This window comes from Podarcis filfolensis (genome assembly GCF_964270895.1).
Source record: "Podarcis filfolensis genome assembly, chromosome: 14".
NCBI classification, from domain to species: domain Eukaryota; kingdom Metazoa; phylum Chordata; class Lepidosauria; order Squamata; family Lacertidae; genus Podarcis; species Podarcis filfolensis.
The window spans coordinates 36,159,210-36,175,685 of NC_139616.1; the positions used below are offsets into that span (position 1 = coordinate 36,159,210).

The following is a 16,476-nucleotide window of genomic DNA, read 5'->3' on the forward strand; positions in this document are numbered from 1 at the left end:
AAAGGTGAACCTACCAAATTCACACTTTGTGAAACAATGTGCCAACAAAAATGCAGGCATCCTTAAAATCCACCTTCCTTCAGATTTGCAGTGCGGTTCTACAGCCAAGTGATGTATAAGAAAATGCATATCGAAGGTAAAGTCTGCATAAAAATGCATATATTAATAGAAATGCATTATATTGTGGCAAATTGCTTTGCAAAAATGTGTATAATAGGCAAGATTGCATACAAATGTGTGTATTAGGAGAAATTAACACTAAAATGCTGGTTTTTTTCCATGAAGATTAAATTCATTTCTTTATTGCAAATTACTGCAAAAATGTGGAGAACCGAATTTAAGATTAGAAAAAATAGAAATTGAGAAAACTCAAATCTACAGATCAATCCATCCCTAGTTGAGAGTAAACCGCTCTCTTAGGGAGTTGCTGCCAGTCAGTGTAGACCATATTGAACTAGATGGGCCAATGATTGGACTTGGCATAAGGTTGCTGCTGCCTGCGTTCCTGTGTTTCTTCACATAAGAACATAACTGAAGTAACTTTAATCTGTTTTGGTATTTCTTTTAAACTATGGTGATGACACCCCCCCCCCCGCGGTTTTATTATTTTACCTTTTTGTAAATGACTTTGTGCTTGTTTTTTAACAATCAAGTGGTGTATATGTGTGTTTTTTTGGATCAAACCAAAAGCCCATGTAATCCAGCATTCCATTCTCACAGCATTCAGTGCATCAGTGGAACACTGTGGCTCATGACAGGACATTAACGCAACCAGTCGTTACAACCAGTCATAGCCTCTTTCTCTCGTGCATGGAGCTGTGGTTTGGCCACCAGGTTTCGTAGGACAGCAAGCTGTGATTATTTATCATTCCCAGGTCTTTGGGATGGTGTTTGTGTGAGGCTTCTGAGAGAGAGAGAGAGAGAGAGAGAGAGAGAGAGAGAGAGAGAGAGAACTCATTATTTTCTTCTGGGACAGCATGGCAAACTCTGTGTCAAAGAGAGACCGTCCCAATTTAATCAAAGATTGGTGGGTGGCATGAATGAATTTTTGTGTGCATGTTTTCCTAAAACGAAAATGTGTCTGGTTACTGAAACAAAAAACACAACTTGGATCTGAACAGTTTTCAGGATTCAGTACATTTGTGGTTTGGGCACATTTCCAAGTTGTGGGTTTAGTGTGTTTGGCACAAACCTTTGGTTGTCTGCAGCTTAATTTTCTTTTATTATTATTATTATTATTATACCGAAAAAAAGGAAGACCGGATGAGTTGTTCAGCTGGGAACGTTTAGGGCTAAGGAAACTTGCCAGTGCAAGGGATAGTCTAGGTGATCATATTGTCCCTTCGTGTCAGGATGCCTGAATTAATTCTGCTAGAATCTTTTTTCAGAAATCTCTTTCCCTTCCCTCCAAATCACTTACAAAGATGTTCCAATGGAATATGTCTTTTTAAAGAGATGCATTTTCTTTTGTTCTGAATATTTTGGTCAGCTCAGATCATTATAATAGAAGGTCATATTTATCGATGAAGAGTGCTAAGTTCAGATGGGATTTGCTCCACAAATATGGTGGAGACACTTTCTGCCACAAGGAGATGAATGCAGACAGAGAAGAGAGATGATACAGCTACAGGGCAGGTGTCAGCAGCTGGCATCTTTGGGCAGATGCTGGAGCACCAGGGCCCTAGGATGTCTGCACTGGAACCTCACCCCCACCCCCGGTAGCGCGATCCCAGTGGGGCGCCATCGCGGCTGCCCCCCGCCCATGCTGGGCGCCACGCCCCCACAGGCGGCGCGCCATGCTCCCAGGACGTGCGCTACGCCCCCGAGACGCGTGCCAGCCATGCCCCCCACCTGCTCTCCGCCCCCCGGTGCCGGAGCATGAAGCTCTGCCATTGGCACCAGATAGCTGGATCCAGCATCTCTCTGAGGCTACAATATCCTGGAGCGATATGTCGAGGAAATTAAAATGGCAGTTCAGAGCCAGTTTTTCTGGTACTGCTCAGAGCACTTCACAGAATGGTTGCTTCACTGCCACCACCAGGTAGGTCCACAAGGGCCCACCAACTGAGGACATTCAACCAGGACAGCCTCGAATCTGAGGCTGGCTGAGCGACCAATCTTTACCTGAGAAGGGGGCCTTTATATGCAGTGGCGTAGCGTGGGGGTGCAGGGGGGCCGTCCGCACCGGGCGCAACGTCTGGGGGGGGCGCGGAAGAGACTCGAGTGCTAAAATCCACGGGTTAGGGGGCACAAATTACTTGCCTTGCCCCGGGTGCTGACAACCCACGCTACACCACTGTTTATATGAGTGGGGAGCCTCAGACCTAGAGGACGAATGTCCCCATCCGCCTTGGCCTCTGTGTCTGGCCCTCAGAACTCTCCCCAGGCCACACTTCTCATTGGCTCTGCCTCATTCCCTCCTTGAGTGTTTTTGCCTGGCTGGAATGGGTCCTTGAACTCTGATCACCCCTCTTGCTTGCCTGCATGGGGAAGAGATGGGTGTTTTTGTGTGAGTATGTATGGAGGCTGACATTCTGAACAAAGGCAGAATTTAACAGGGGCAACAGAAACTAGGGACTACTGGAGAGGCAGGGACTGAACAATAACACACCTCCCCTAATGCAGCACTCATTTGCCACCTAATAATATACCTCTAAGTCTTGTAAGAACACGCTCTCCTCCTCCACACTTATGGCATGAGCCAGATATGTATCAAGAAAAACAGCCTTTTCCACTGCGGTTTGATGCTCCCTGTTTTCTGTGGAACAAGGGCTTGTAGATGGGGCTGCAAAATTAAAAGCAAACACAGCTATTATACCTTCAGACATTTCACAGATGAAAATGGAGACATTTATAACCCAGGTCACCTCATTTCCGCTGGTTTGTTTGTTGGTGGCAAAGATGGGTGTTTCCCTTTCTCATCCTGGAATGCCCTCTGTGAACAAGGCCATGTACTATATGATCACATACTGTTAGTCCATGATTATATAATGTTGTTCTAGTTAGAATTCAGGTTGGGTGGGGTGGGGAAGGTCACCACCACCTTAGCCGGGGGAAATGGAGTCAAGGAATATACGGAAGCAACAGTTGAAGAAAAGGTAGACCTTTCTACCAATTTTCCCGAAACAGGTGTTAAGTTACTCAGCCTGTAATTTCCTGGATCCTTTTTTTTAAAAAAAGGATGTTACATCGGCCACTTTTGAGTCCTCAGGTGTGGAGGTTGATCTTAGGCACAAATTGCTTATTTTTCTTAGCAGATTAGCAATTTCACATTTGAGTTATTTTAGAACTCTCACGTGGATGCCATTTGGATGCAGTGATTAGTTGATAATGCCTAGAACTTCAAATTTCACCACCACGATTTGTCTCAGTTTCTCAGTCTTACTTAATGAGAAAGTTAGTTCAGGTGCAGGTTAGTTCAGGTTCTGTCCCACATCTTCTGTTATGAAGACAGATGCAAATAATTCATTCAGATTCTCTGCAATCTCATTATTCTCCTTTAGCACACCTCTGACTCTCTTGTCCAAAAGTCCACTCACCTTGTAACACAGTCCTCTGCAGCTTTACTCACATGTAAGCCCAGCTAAATTCAATGGGGTTTACACCCATATAAGTGTGGATAAGATTTCAGCCTTTATGGGCTTGTGTATTCTCTAGAGTCAAGATGCACAGAACATAGAGGTATGATAGAGATGCCCCTGGAGTTTCCAAAAAAGTTCAAAGGATCATTTTTCAGTATAAGCATGATTAAACTGAAAAAGCAAAACAACACAAGTAACAAATGTAAAACAAGATTTATTTTTTTAAAAAAAAAGCAAATGAAGCTGTGGCAAATTTTTCATGATCTGCTTTAAAAATTAATTTTAGGAATCTTTCCACTTAGAATTCAGAAGGAATGGGATACAGCACAGAGCTAGCCAGAGAAATTATTACACACATACACACAGCCCAATCTTAGCCATAGTTCAGAATGCAACTTGGACTGTGCTAGAGAGTTAAAAATAATTTAAAATGAATTTACTAAGTCAGGACTGTTCACACTAGTCAGACACCTATATTTAGGTATGATCTGCTTCCTGCTTTGATATCTGATCCCTCAACTTTATTTTAATTCTGGTTGGTGTCATCCTGATATTCATTAATATTTCTAAATTGGCAGTTAAACTATTTGGGGTGCTGAGCTTGCTGAATCAAAGCACAGCACTTTGCAACATCACTCTTTGAAAACCATTCAGAATGTGTTCAGTTGCAAAGTCCAAACTCTGCCTGCACCAGGTGACTTTTCATGCTGATGCTTCTGGACCAAAACACAAGGTTTGCAGAGCCAGAAGTGCCTAACCAGAGTGCTTGACAAGATCTGAGAATACTTTGCAGGTGATTATGGTAGCCATTGTTAAATCTGAGCTGCTAGATAGCTCACATGTATTGTTTTGCAAGCAAAGGTTGCTGGAAATGCGTAGCTCAAAGTTTACAGAATAAAGTCATAAGGATTTAATCTATTAATCAACATTGACATAGGGCAAGATGAAGCCTGTTTTGTGCCTAGCAGTTATCTAGAAATATCATCAAAATACAAATGTTAAAACACTGCAATTTTCTTGGAACAGGTTGACCAAACAGTGAAAACATTCATGGCAGGGACGGAACCTAAATCTCCCTCACTTTCAGTTTGGCAGGTCTGTTAATTTAGTTGCTCATGCATTTGCTTTGTGGAGAATCATGTGGACACACAAAGCTTCCTTATACTGAGTAAAAGTGTTGGTTTCTTTAGCCCAGTTTTTAGAGTGGTCAAGTGAGAAACTGGACAGGACTCCTGAGTCATCATCTTCATCATCATCGTCGTTGTTGTTGTCATGTATTAAATCTATATACCATCCTTCATCCAAAGATTGCAAGGTGGTTTACAGTATAAAAAATGTCAGAAACAGCAACTTGTACCCCATGTTCCATGCCACTGATGCCCTGCTCATAGTCATAGTGTGTGTGTGGAAGTTAGCAGTTAATTCCAACCTTCATGTTCAGTGTCTTGCATGCAGAAGGTCCCCAGCACCTTCCGGTAGAGCTGGGAGAGAACCATGGTTTGCATCCTAGACTGCCAGTCGGTGTAGAAAATATTGAGCCAGATGGAGCAATGGTCTGACCTAGTATAAGGCAGCTTCCTATGTTCCTTTGGTCAGAGGCTGTGCTCCTCTGACTACCATCAGCTGGGGCCAATGAATAAACGAGGGGTGTTTATTTGGGGTCCTGGATGCATCTGATTGAGCACTAGAGGAAACAGGATACTGCATTGGTAACTGGACCATCCAGTGATGCAACTAGATTATTTTAGACCCTGGACGTAGTGTTCTTATGAGCGTCTCCTTTATAGAAAACCATGGGCATGGGGAGGCACACAACATTTCCCTCCCATTCCAACCACAGTTCCATGCTTTGCATCTGCGTCTACATTCTTGATAGGTTCAAACAAAAACCAAGCAAACAGAACAGCTTGCCAATGCTGTAGCTTGTTCAGGATGCTGAGAGCTGTTGTTGTTGTCGTTTAGTCATGTCCGACTCTTCGTGACCCCATGGACCAGAGCACGCCAGGCACTCCTGTCTTCCACTGCCTCCCGCAGTTTGGTCAGACTCATGCTGGTAGCTTCAAGAACACTATCCAACCATCTCGTTCTCTGTCGTCCCCTTCTCCTTGTGCCCTCCATCTTTCCCAACATCAGGGTCTTTTCCAGGGAGTCTTCTCTTCTCATGAGGTGGCCAAAGTACTGGAGCCTCAGCTTCACGATCTGTCCTTCCAGTGAGCACTCAGGGCTGATTTCCTTCAGAATGGATAGGTCTGATCTTCTTGCAGTCCATGGGACTCTCAAGAGTCTCCTCCAGCACCATAATGAGAGCTGTTAGAAGGCTCCTATTTCCCTGAGAGAGCTGCAGGTCCCAGAGTTCCTTGGGAAAAGGGGTTAACTGTTAAAGCATCCTGAGAAAGGTAGCTTTGTAGGAGGAAAAGGAGGGTTTCTTAACAACTTTCAGCACCCTCAGTGAACCACAGCTCCCAGAATTCTCCAGGGGAAGCCTTGCCCTTTCAGAATAGTATCATGGCACTTTTAAATGCATGGTGTGAATGTGGCCTCTCCTCACTTCGACGCTACCCCTGAAATGACTGCTCTCTCTGGTGCGATCAAGGCAGCCCCTGGTAAAGGGGCCAAGCTAAACATGGTGTGCAGCTCCCAACCTGCTTATTACTGAATGGTTTCATTAAGATGGTTTTGGGTGGTTGAGGGAGTGGTGGCATTTTCAGGACCTGGATTGCCCTCCTACACGGCGGAAGTAGCAACCCTGCCCTGCAGGCATTGCAGCCAGGCACTTCTCCAGTGAAGGCATGGGGTGTAGCTCCGATCTGTTGTGGCTTTGGCATTGAGGTCGGCTCTAGAATTTCATGGAGACTGTTCCACTGACTAATTGCTCCCAGCCAGTTCGCAGACAGTAAGTGTGCTTAATGCTCGGTAATGCTTAGAGGAAGACGGCAGGTTACGGATTCCTGCGGGAGGAGGGTGGCGGACGTCGGTGGCCTTTAGAAACAGAGCGGAGAATTGCAGCGTTATGTAATTGGCCCATTATTTACAAATTAATTGAACCTGTGATTGTTTAATTGGTCATGTGATTTTTGAAAGGCGGGGTGAGGTGGGGGGGAGAGAAATTGGCTGCCCTTGTGTGAGGAAGGAAGCGAGCTCCTATATAATTAGCCTGAAACTATGCAATTAAATTCTTATTAATACCCTCAAACAGCAGGGACCATTCAGGCCTTTAATTAGTGATTAACATGAGACAGGGAGAGATTGAGCTGTAACAAAAACTGGCTCGTGGTTGCAGCACAAGTTTTTAGCTGCTCTTCCTCCCCTCGACTTGGGAGGGAAAGGGAAGAATATGCAAACGACATGCTTCGTGGTGGAAGATCAAGCGCAGTCATGTTGAGGAAAGGATCTGAGGGAGACATGCCAACCCTACCGCGTAGGCTGCTTGTTTTCTTCTGCAATCTGCCTTGGGATTTAATTTGCTCTTGGATGCTGACAGTTGGGTCTGGTGGTCTAGAGCAGGTACAGGGGACCTTTTTTCAGACACAAGGGCCATACTCCCTACTGGGAAAAGCTCATGAGGGTCACACATGCCAGTGGTGGGCAGGCCCAAGGGATGCCAACTTGAATAAAATATTTGAGGGGGCAGGCAAGTCACACCCCACATAATCTTATCACATGATGCAGTGCACACACACCATTTGAATGGCAATGCCCATCAACTTTTGGGGGGCCTGGCCCCCTCAAATATTTTATCGGGGTGGCTGAAGACCCCTCAGTCCCTAGGCGTTGGCTCCTATGGTAGGGCCAGAGGCAAATGATGCATCTTCAGAAATAGTGACTAACATATAAATGGGAAGATAATGCACCTCACCATAAGTGAGGGAGAGAGCAGGACCCAGGTGCCTGTGTGCCTTGATCGAGCTGCTCTCTGGGTGCAACAAGGTACTCTCCTGCTCTCCCTTCTTACGGATCTTTATATTTAAACCACACTTGGACCAGGCAGCCATTCAAGCACAGATGTTGCTTGCTTATGACTCCCATCAACTCCCACCTGTACCACCAATAGTCAGGGATGCTCAAAGATCAGCACCATCTGCTGCCTGCAGGTTTTCCACCTTTGAAACAGAGAACTGTGGTCTGTAAAGGAGGAGACATGGTCAACCTAATTCTGCCCTTCATTTTTATTTGTTAAGGTTTTTTGCCCGTATCATTTGTAATTGTAGCTGGTCTTTGCAAAACCATCCATCTTCTATGCACCAGCTGAATTCTTGAAAGGATACGTGTGTACATTGCATTCTCTCCAGGGTCTCATTAGGCCTCGATTTCCAAAAATTTCCTAGTGGTATTAATATCTATCCACATGCTAGAGCAGCAAAGTTATTTTTCTGCTACTGGCTTTACCCCAACCTTGGGAGTGATCTTTCAAAAAACAGACAGCCGAACAAAAAGCCTTTGACTTCACTGATGGCAGAATCTGGCTGCTTTGTGCTTCGTTTGAACAATGCCTCCCACATTGTTTGGCATTTACTAGATATCTTAAATACTTTGGCTTCGACACTGCTAGCTGCCACAGTGTTGCTCCCCAGGTGTTATCAATTGTGTATGTTGTTTAGCAGTGGCAACCTTTTAACGGCCAGTGTGGCCACATGCATGATGTGGACTAAAAGCTTATTTTTTCCCCATCAAAATTCATGGATTTAAAAGTGGGGAAGGGGGGAATCTACTATTTAATGATAGCAATTGTTGAGAGAACAACACAGTGGTTAACGACCAATATGATGCATGGAAAGATCTCTGCTGGATTAAACTAAAGGTCCATCCAGTCCAGGGGTTGTAGCACCTTTTCCAGTTTGAGGGCCACATTTCCTTCTGGGCAACTTCCTGAGGGCCACATTCTGGTGGGAGGAGCCAGAGGCACAAGTGAGCAGAGCAATATGTGCAATTTTTGCCTTTGTAGACTAGACTTGATTTTTACACATACCCCTCTCTCTTCTTATACAAGCAGCAGTAATGAACATGTACATCTCAAGAAAGACTCCTCTTTCCCACTCCTTCCTAGTTTCACCTCCCTACATTACAATCAGGCCATTTTCAACTCATCACCTTCATCTTATTCAGGACACACAAGTGGGTGGGGTAAGGAATGTCCGAAAGCAGCCGTTTCCATTCATATCTGTCTCTTTGGCACAATCGGGATTGTTTCTCTTCCACTACAGTTCAGTTTCTGCCAAATACCACTGTATTAATCTCTCACTGTCTGCTGTTAACATAATTTCAGAATTATTTACATAAGTTACAAATTTAGCATAATTATTGTTTTAATTATTCCCATGTCATTCATTTAAATGCAAACACAATTTAAACTAGAAGTTTAACAATCACTTATTATTTACGGACTGAAAAACAACAACAACAACAGCAAATACCAGTTGCCATTTGGTGGATTGATTTCTCTTCTAGACATCGGACCAATAAGGGAACATTGACAATTTCCACTTCTGTTTCCATTTAGGGCTAATGGTTGCTTTACTCCACCAACCTCAGTCTGCCCTCAGCCAACCCACATCTACATGGAAACCCACCATTATCCTTGCTAGTTCCAGTGGGCGTCTGCCACCACTGCCTGTACTTAGGGGGCTCCCACACATTTTGGAACCCGGAACCTCCACAAGTAAAGGAGGATTCCCTGCCTTAGACAGTCTCCCTTAAACACACAGAGGTCACTAGGGATGGGGATGGAGCTTGCACCCTTCTTGCATATTCAATTAAGGCCTGAGGAATGCTTGAGTAAGACTCCCCTTGATAACCATTCATGAGAACTGGCCTCTGCAACTTCCACTGATGGTACTGTGGTTCGTTTGAGGGACTCGGGATTTCGTCCCTGGCTACTGTCGTTGTCTGAAAACAAGAGGGGGGTGAGCGGAGTAGGCCATATGCAGAAGCTTAAGTAATTTTCTGGAACAGTTTCTTTCCCCTCTGGGAGAGAGTAGCAGCCAAAATGGAAAATATCTCCTGCACAGGTTACATGCAAAGGTTGCCAGTGCAAACCGAAACAGCGGGAGCTCTAGTTAGCTCTAAATACTTGTAGCTGTCCAGACGGAGTGGATCCAGAAAGTAAATTGGATATCTTTATTTCTGGCTTTATTTCCGTTCCAGGCAGATCTGTATAATCTGTCTTCAAGAATCAGATGCACTCGTTTACTTTATCTGATCTGTGATCATTAACATGGAGCGGGGAGGCCTTAGATGAGTAGTAGAGTGTCTGAGTTGTACACAGATGGCTCCAGGTCCAGTCCCCAGCACCTGCAGCTAAGGCTGAGAACAAATGCCCATCTGACACCATGGAGACCCACTTCCTAGACAATCCTGAGCTAGATGGACCAATGGTCTGATTCAGTAGATGGCCACATCCTGGGTGTTAATATAGGTTAGTATATTAATATATAAAAGTTGTGGGTTCTAGCACAGTCCAGTTGCTTCCATATTCACCCTCATTTACATGGTTCCATCTGTTCAAAGAGTAGCCATCAACATGTAAAAAAAGGAGGGACTGCATCACTGAACAAGAGGATGGAAGCTTGCCTAAAGGTTATTCTCTTTTTTGGGTACGTGCAAATTTAGTAAGGAGGACTTTGATGAGGGGACCTGTGTGTGGCTGCTTAGTTTGCTGTCCTGGTGCTTCTCCCTGTTGATAGGTGACTTCAAGGTCCCTCCAACTATTTATCTTTAAACTGGACTTGGACAACAATTCATGTAGTGGACACCTCCAAGCAGAGGACTGTCCTCGTAAAATGGTTGTCTTTCGTTTCTAGCAGATGATAAGTCTAGGAGGTGCAGGGACTTGTCAATAGTGGCTCCAAAGTTTAAGAATTACTTACTTTACGACGTAGAAATACCTTGTTCCTGCTAAGGTTTATGTGATTGCAATGTGGTCTCTTCATAGGGACTTTGAGGGAACAGAATCTCAGGCTAGATACTTCTTTGGTATGGGAGGAAGCTAAGTACAGAAAGAACCATGGCTCAGTGGTGTCAGGGCACCTCTCTTGCATGCAGATGACCCCCAGTTCAATGCCTTGTTTCTCCAGTTAAAAGGATCAGGTTATAGGGGATGACTGGAAGACCTCTGTCTGTGACCCTGGAGAGTTTTCATCGATCAGAGTAGAGAATACTGAGCTATATGGACAAATGGCCTTACCTGGTATGAGGCAGCACCTTCCAGTGTTGGTGCAACTGCAATGGTCTCCTGTTGCTTAGGCGCTGCTGTGAGTAGTTTTAAGCCTCTCTTTGGCCTCTGGCCTTGCTAAGCTAAACTGTTACTGATGAAGTCAGAGGCAATGAGACAAGCCTGGGCAATTATTTACCCATGCTTCCTTCCCATCTCACCTCTTCACCTCTGATGAATAGTCCTTGAGGGCTTCCCTAACAAAGGAAGCAGAATGCGGAACGTCCTGTACATGGGAACTTCAGGTCAGGAGGAGGGATGTGCCAGCTGCCGCTCCCCAAGCAAGCAAGCCAGCCATCAGTGGAGCCAGCGTGGTGTAGTGGTTAGGGAGTCAGACTTGGACCTGGGAGACCAGGGTTCAAATCCCTATTGAGCCATGAAGCTCTCTGACCACGAGCCAGTCAGTGCCTCTCAGTCTAACCTACTTCACAGGGTTCTTGTAAAGATAAAGTAGGGGAGGGAGAGAACCGTGTATGCCCAGTAATAAATCAATGGTGAGCCAGAAGTGCCAGTGGGAATGGACACATCTGTCTATTTCGGTTTCTGTCAGCTTCTCATTTTCCCAGCCTTAAGTTCTGTTTGCCTCATTTCTGCATCAGTTTGCTATTTTTTTCAGTTCTCATGAAAATTCACCAGCGTTTTAGTGCACATTTCCCCTAATATACACATTTTAGAATGCAATTTCCCTAAAGTTCATTTCTGCAAGCAATTTTCACTTAATACAATGCATGTTTGTATGTTATTTTTATGAATGTATACATTCTTATGCACACCTTCCCCTAATATGTGTGGTTTGTACACATTTTGCGGGTGGAGAATAGCAGCGCAAAATTCAGAGAAGTACAAATTTCAGAGGGTAGTTGCATTTCAGTTCATGTATCGTCTTGGGAAGTCTGATTAGGTGAGTCCACATTAAAAATCTGAAATGAGCCAAGTATCTGTGAATGACACTGTTATCTCTTCCCAATCAAGCTCTCCCTATTTAAATCCAGGCCCATTAAAAGGTAGGCATGGAACCTCTCCCAAGCCAGAGGTAAAGTGGCCACTCACACATCGCCCAAAAATGCATCGCCAAAAGGAAAACAGGAGGAAAGAAGACAGAGATTTGCATAAAATTTGCACATGCTAATCGAAGTTTATAGCTGCAAACTGAGAACTACTGAGTTGTAACCAACTAAGCCCTTCTCAGAGTAAACCCCTTAAAATTAATAGACCTGTGTTAGTCATGCCCATTAATTTCAGTTGGTCTACCCTGAGTAGGAATAACACGGGACACAACCTGCTTTCTGTAAGTTAAATAGAAATGCAATTCAGCTTACCATAGTGGAAGATGGTGGGCTACAGTATGTGCTTGCTCACTCTGTTGTCCAGGTTGTACTCCCTGTAGATGGGCAGTGTGTTGCTTTGCCTTCCTTCTTGGACACGTGTTAGTGGCTGCAACATACCTTAATGGTTTGAGATCAGGGTCAACTCTAGGGGACCCTGTTTTGCATCCTCTCCTTCACACTCGGCCCCATAACTTTGGCTTGGTCTAATTTAGGAGCTGGTGAAGCTGCCCTTCTAAGGCCTTGCAATGCGTTGGTCTGAGGCATTTTGGGAAAGGAAAATGGCGGCCGCAACCAGTTTCCCACAATGCTCCAGAGGAGTCACATGGGGAATTTAAATGATGGCTCCAGCATGCCCCGATTCTCAGTGGAGTCCCTGAAAAGGGTGACCCAGGGCAGGCATCACAAGGAGCAGAGTGTTGGCAAGCCCTGGCCACAACCTGAAGATTCTGGTTGCTGCTGCCAACTCAGGATTGAATCCCCTTGTGCACCAATTGGAGTCTGACATTTAAGAGAATTTATTGTCATGTTCTTTCTGATTTACCTCATGGGTTTTACGGAGGTAGTTTTTATAGATACGGGCAGGTGGGTGGATGCACTATGAAAATATGTTTATTGTTATTGTCCAGTCAAATCTTGCTCTGTAGTTAGGATGGAGCAAAGGCTCTTGGGAAGGGATACGGGGAACGCTGCTCTTAGCCAGCGTGAAGCTATTTGAGCTCCCGGAGTCTTCCCCCATGTGCTTCGGAGCTGTTTGATCTTCAAGGGGTTCCCCATCCCCCGGCCCTCCCCACTTTCTTCTGTTACAAAGAGAAACAGCGAGGTCTGCAAAGCACGCCAGGATGCCGGGTGGAGGGGGGGCAGTGAGTTAGCCGAGAGGAAATTTCATGCAAATGATAAGCAGGCTGAGCAGTTAAATCTTGGGCTGACACATTAATGAATTTCACAGCACGCCTGGAAAAAGTCTCACCCTGGCCAGGATTCGTTCGGGGAAGGGAGGAATAAGGGCAGGGGCCGCAAGGGCAGCGGACGGCGGCGGGGTATAGCCAGGGGGAACCTTGTTCCCATTATCTTTTTGTGATTATGTTGAACAGGAGCTGGCAGTATGTTTTCCCTTTAAAAGAAGAAGAAGAAGAAAAGTTTGCACACAAGAATCCTGTCCACCCCCCCTTCCAACTTTGGTTTCTGTGGTTAATGGGGAGAGGGACCAGGGGTGCAGAAGGAGGGAGAAGGGAGCAAAATGAGTTTAGCAGCTTTTTCTGTTGCTGCTGCTACCGCTGACTCTCTCCCCGCACTGCACCCCCCCCCCCCAATTTCATAACCTGGTCGCAGCTGGTACAATTCGTGCTCCTTAATAGCTCTGGCAGTGAGTAGCAGAGAGAATGTCCCTGCCGCCCCCCGGCCCAGTTCAAGGTGGGTGGTCTTCTCACGGGCACTGGGCACGGGCGTTGGATGGAACAGGTATTGCATGGGGGTGGGGGAGATGCAGGAGCCAAGATGAGTGGAGTGACCATTTTCTCCCCATTTTATTTTTTTGGGATGGGTGAAGATAGAGGTGTATAAAATGAAGGCCGGTGTAGAGGAAGTGTATAAGAGAGGAGCTTTTCCCCTTCTAAAAGTTGTTTCCGATGTTGATCCTACTCAGAGTAGACCCATTGAAATCAATGGATATAACTAACTTGGGCCCATGAATTTCAGCGAATGTCATCTGATTAGAACTTAGTTAGGTACAACCCTGAGTGTTTTCTATCAGTGATTTTTTGGTGGCCTGGGATGGGTTAGAATAAAGATAGTTTTAATCAATGTAATAAATTTATGATTTTTTTTCTTTTTAACATAAAGACTCGGTTCAGATGCCCCATCCCAACAATGCATTAAGACATCAGGCACTTGTGCCTTGGAGTTCTGTGCTCCTTTCTTCCCTTCCTCTCACACTCTGTAGTTCCCTCCCTCACTTTCTAGTTGGTGATAACCATGGTTTACTGTGGTGTCAAAAAAGAGCAAACCATGGTTACTACAAATGGTAGATTTATTTATTTAATATTACGTGTATATCCAACTTTTCCTTCAATGAGCTTAATGTGGCATATGTTGCTCTCTTCCCCATTTTATCCTCACAACAACCCTGTGAGTTAGGTTAGGCTGCGAGAATATGACTGGCTCAAAGTCACCCGGTGAGCTTCATGACTAAGTGGGGATTTGAACCCTGGTCTCCCGGGTCCTGATCCAGCACCCGAACCACCACACCACACTGCCTTATTGGGAACCATGGCCTTCATTGGGATGCCAAGATTGGGCTGGAGGCAAATGGTGGTCCACAGAAGCCATAATTTGCTCAGCTGGGACATAACAGCATATTGAGGAGCTGACTTGTATGACAGAGAAGAGGAGAGTGAGTGGGTCTTTCAGATCTTCCTTTGACCTGTCCCATCTCTTCTTTGCACAGCCTGCAACTGCAATCTCCATGCCCGCCGCTGCCGTTTCAACATGGAGCTCTACAAACTCTCGGGACGGAAGAGTGGGGGCGTCTGCCTGAATTGTCGCCACAACACTGCTGGGCGACACTGCCATTACTGCAAAGAGGGCTTCTACCGAGACATGAGCAAATCCATCACTGACAGAAAAGCCTGCAAAGGTAAGGAACAAGAACATCTCCCAACCTTCCCTGTGAGAAAGGTCAAGGTTAAGTCCCTTAGGAGTTTGCCAGTTTACTTAGTCATGGCTGGCAACCATTAGGACTGGTACGGCTGAAGTCAGGGAGCCTAGACAGGACATGTGGTGCCGGGGCTGACAGGCCGAGTCACCTCACCTAGTTTTGTCCTCTACCTCCCTGCTGAGTTCTACAAGGACCACACTGAGGCTCAGGGGGAGGCAGCTGGTCCATCCCTGGGCCAGATGTAAGAAGGCAGGTATACGAGGGCTGGCTGGGATCAGACTGAGGTTGGTGGGGAATTGGCCCTAATGGGAAATAAAAATGTACTGTTGTTCATGATAGTTGTGAAGGTCAAATTACATTGAGAAACACACCCCAAGGAGCGAAGTTGTGACCCCAGTGCCTCAACCAAACCTGACAATCGCTGCTTTGCAATCCAGTTTAATTAATTTCAGAATGGACGTTTGCGTTCCTATCCAAAGGTGAAGGAGACGCACTTCCTAGTTTGGTGCTTCTCTCAGGCAAGAAACCATGGCTCTGTCAGCGCTGAATAATTCCTTCCCCCGTCATGGTTTATTTATACTAATCTGGAGTCTGGGTTTAAATGAGAAGCAGGCTTCTTGCATGCATCATCAGCTTTTAACCCACAGTATAGCTTATCCCTGGGTTAATGTGTATCCACCGCAATTAGCATTTCTTTTCTTCATTCAGGCTTCTCAGCATCCTCTTTCAAAATATATATCTTTCTGGAACGCTTATTAGAACAGCTGAAAGGTGCATCCAGAACCATGGTAGCTGTTTATTTTATTTACTTATTTATTTATTCCATGTACAGTGGTACCTCGGGTTAAGTACTTAATTCATTCCAGAGGTCCATTCTTAACCTGAAACTGTTCTTAACCTGAAGCACCACTTTAGCTAATGGGGCCTCCTGCTGCTGCCGTGTCGCCAGAGCCCAATTTCTGTTCTTATCCTGAAGCAAAGTTCTTAACCTGAAGCACTATTTCTGGGTTAGCGGAGTGTGTAACCTGAAGCGTATGTAACCCAAGGTACCACTGTATAGCCCATCTTTTCCTCCAAGGAACTTAAGGTGGTGTACATGGTTCCCTTCCTCCTCAATTAATGCCCACAACAGCCCTGTGAGGTAGGCTGGGCTGAGAGGCAGTGGCAGACGGTGGTCACTCGGTGAGATTCATGACTGAGTGGGGATTTCAACCCTGGTGTCCCAGGTTCTAGTTTCTCACTCTAACCACTACACTACACTGGCTCTCAAGGATGGTTTTGCACTCAGGGACCTTCTGGACTGCCAGGTGTATTCTGCAACATGCAGTTGGTACAATAATAGTGCATTAATGGTGGGTTTATACTAGGCTGTCCACAGATGATGATGATGATGATTATGATTATTAGCTACCCTTCATCTGAAGTTATCGTATTATTGCAATGTGGTAAAGAGGAGTACTCTTTTCTGTTGCCCGAAATGCATTGAGATGTGATTGAACATGTTTATTGGACTCTCATTTGGGCTTTAGACCTGGTTTTGGAACAGAAATTGCCACAGTCACCCCCTGCTGAAAGAGAGATTGGGGACTGCAGCCCCATTGCTCCTCTTGGACACCCCAGTGGCCTTTTGAAACAATCAGCCATGCCCTCTTTGTGCCTAGCATGGGAGGTGGGTGTCCTGCATTGCGCTAGCTTCTGTCTGTACTC

General features: G+C 45.5%; 1 protein-coding gene across 2 annotated transcripts in view; it reads left to right on the forward strand.

Annotated features, from left to right (window-relative positions):
• NTN3 (netrin 3) overlaps positions 1-16,476 on the forward strand; it is a 110,090-nt gene that overhangs the window by 40,621 nt on the left and 52,993 nt on the right. For both annotated transcript variants that reach the window (XM_083585117.1, XM_083585116.1), the window contains one exon: positions 14,560-14,748. In XM_083585117.1, the coding sequence (XP_083441243.1) occupies positions 14,560-14,748 (189 nt within the window). The remainder of the gene's footprint in view (positions 1-14,559; positions 14,749-16,476) is intronic.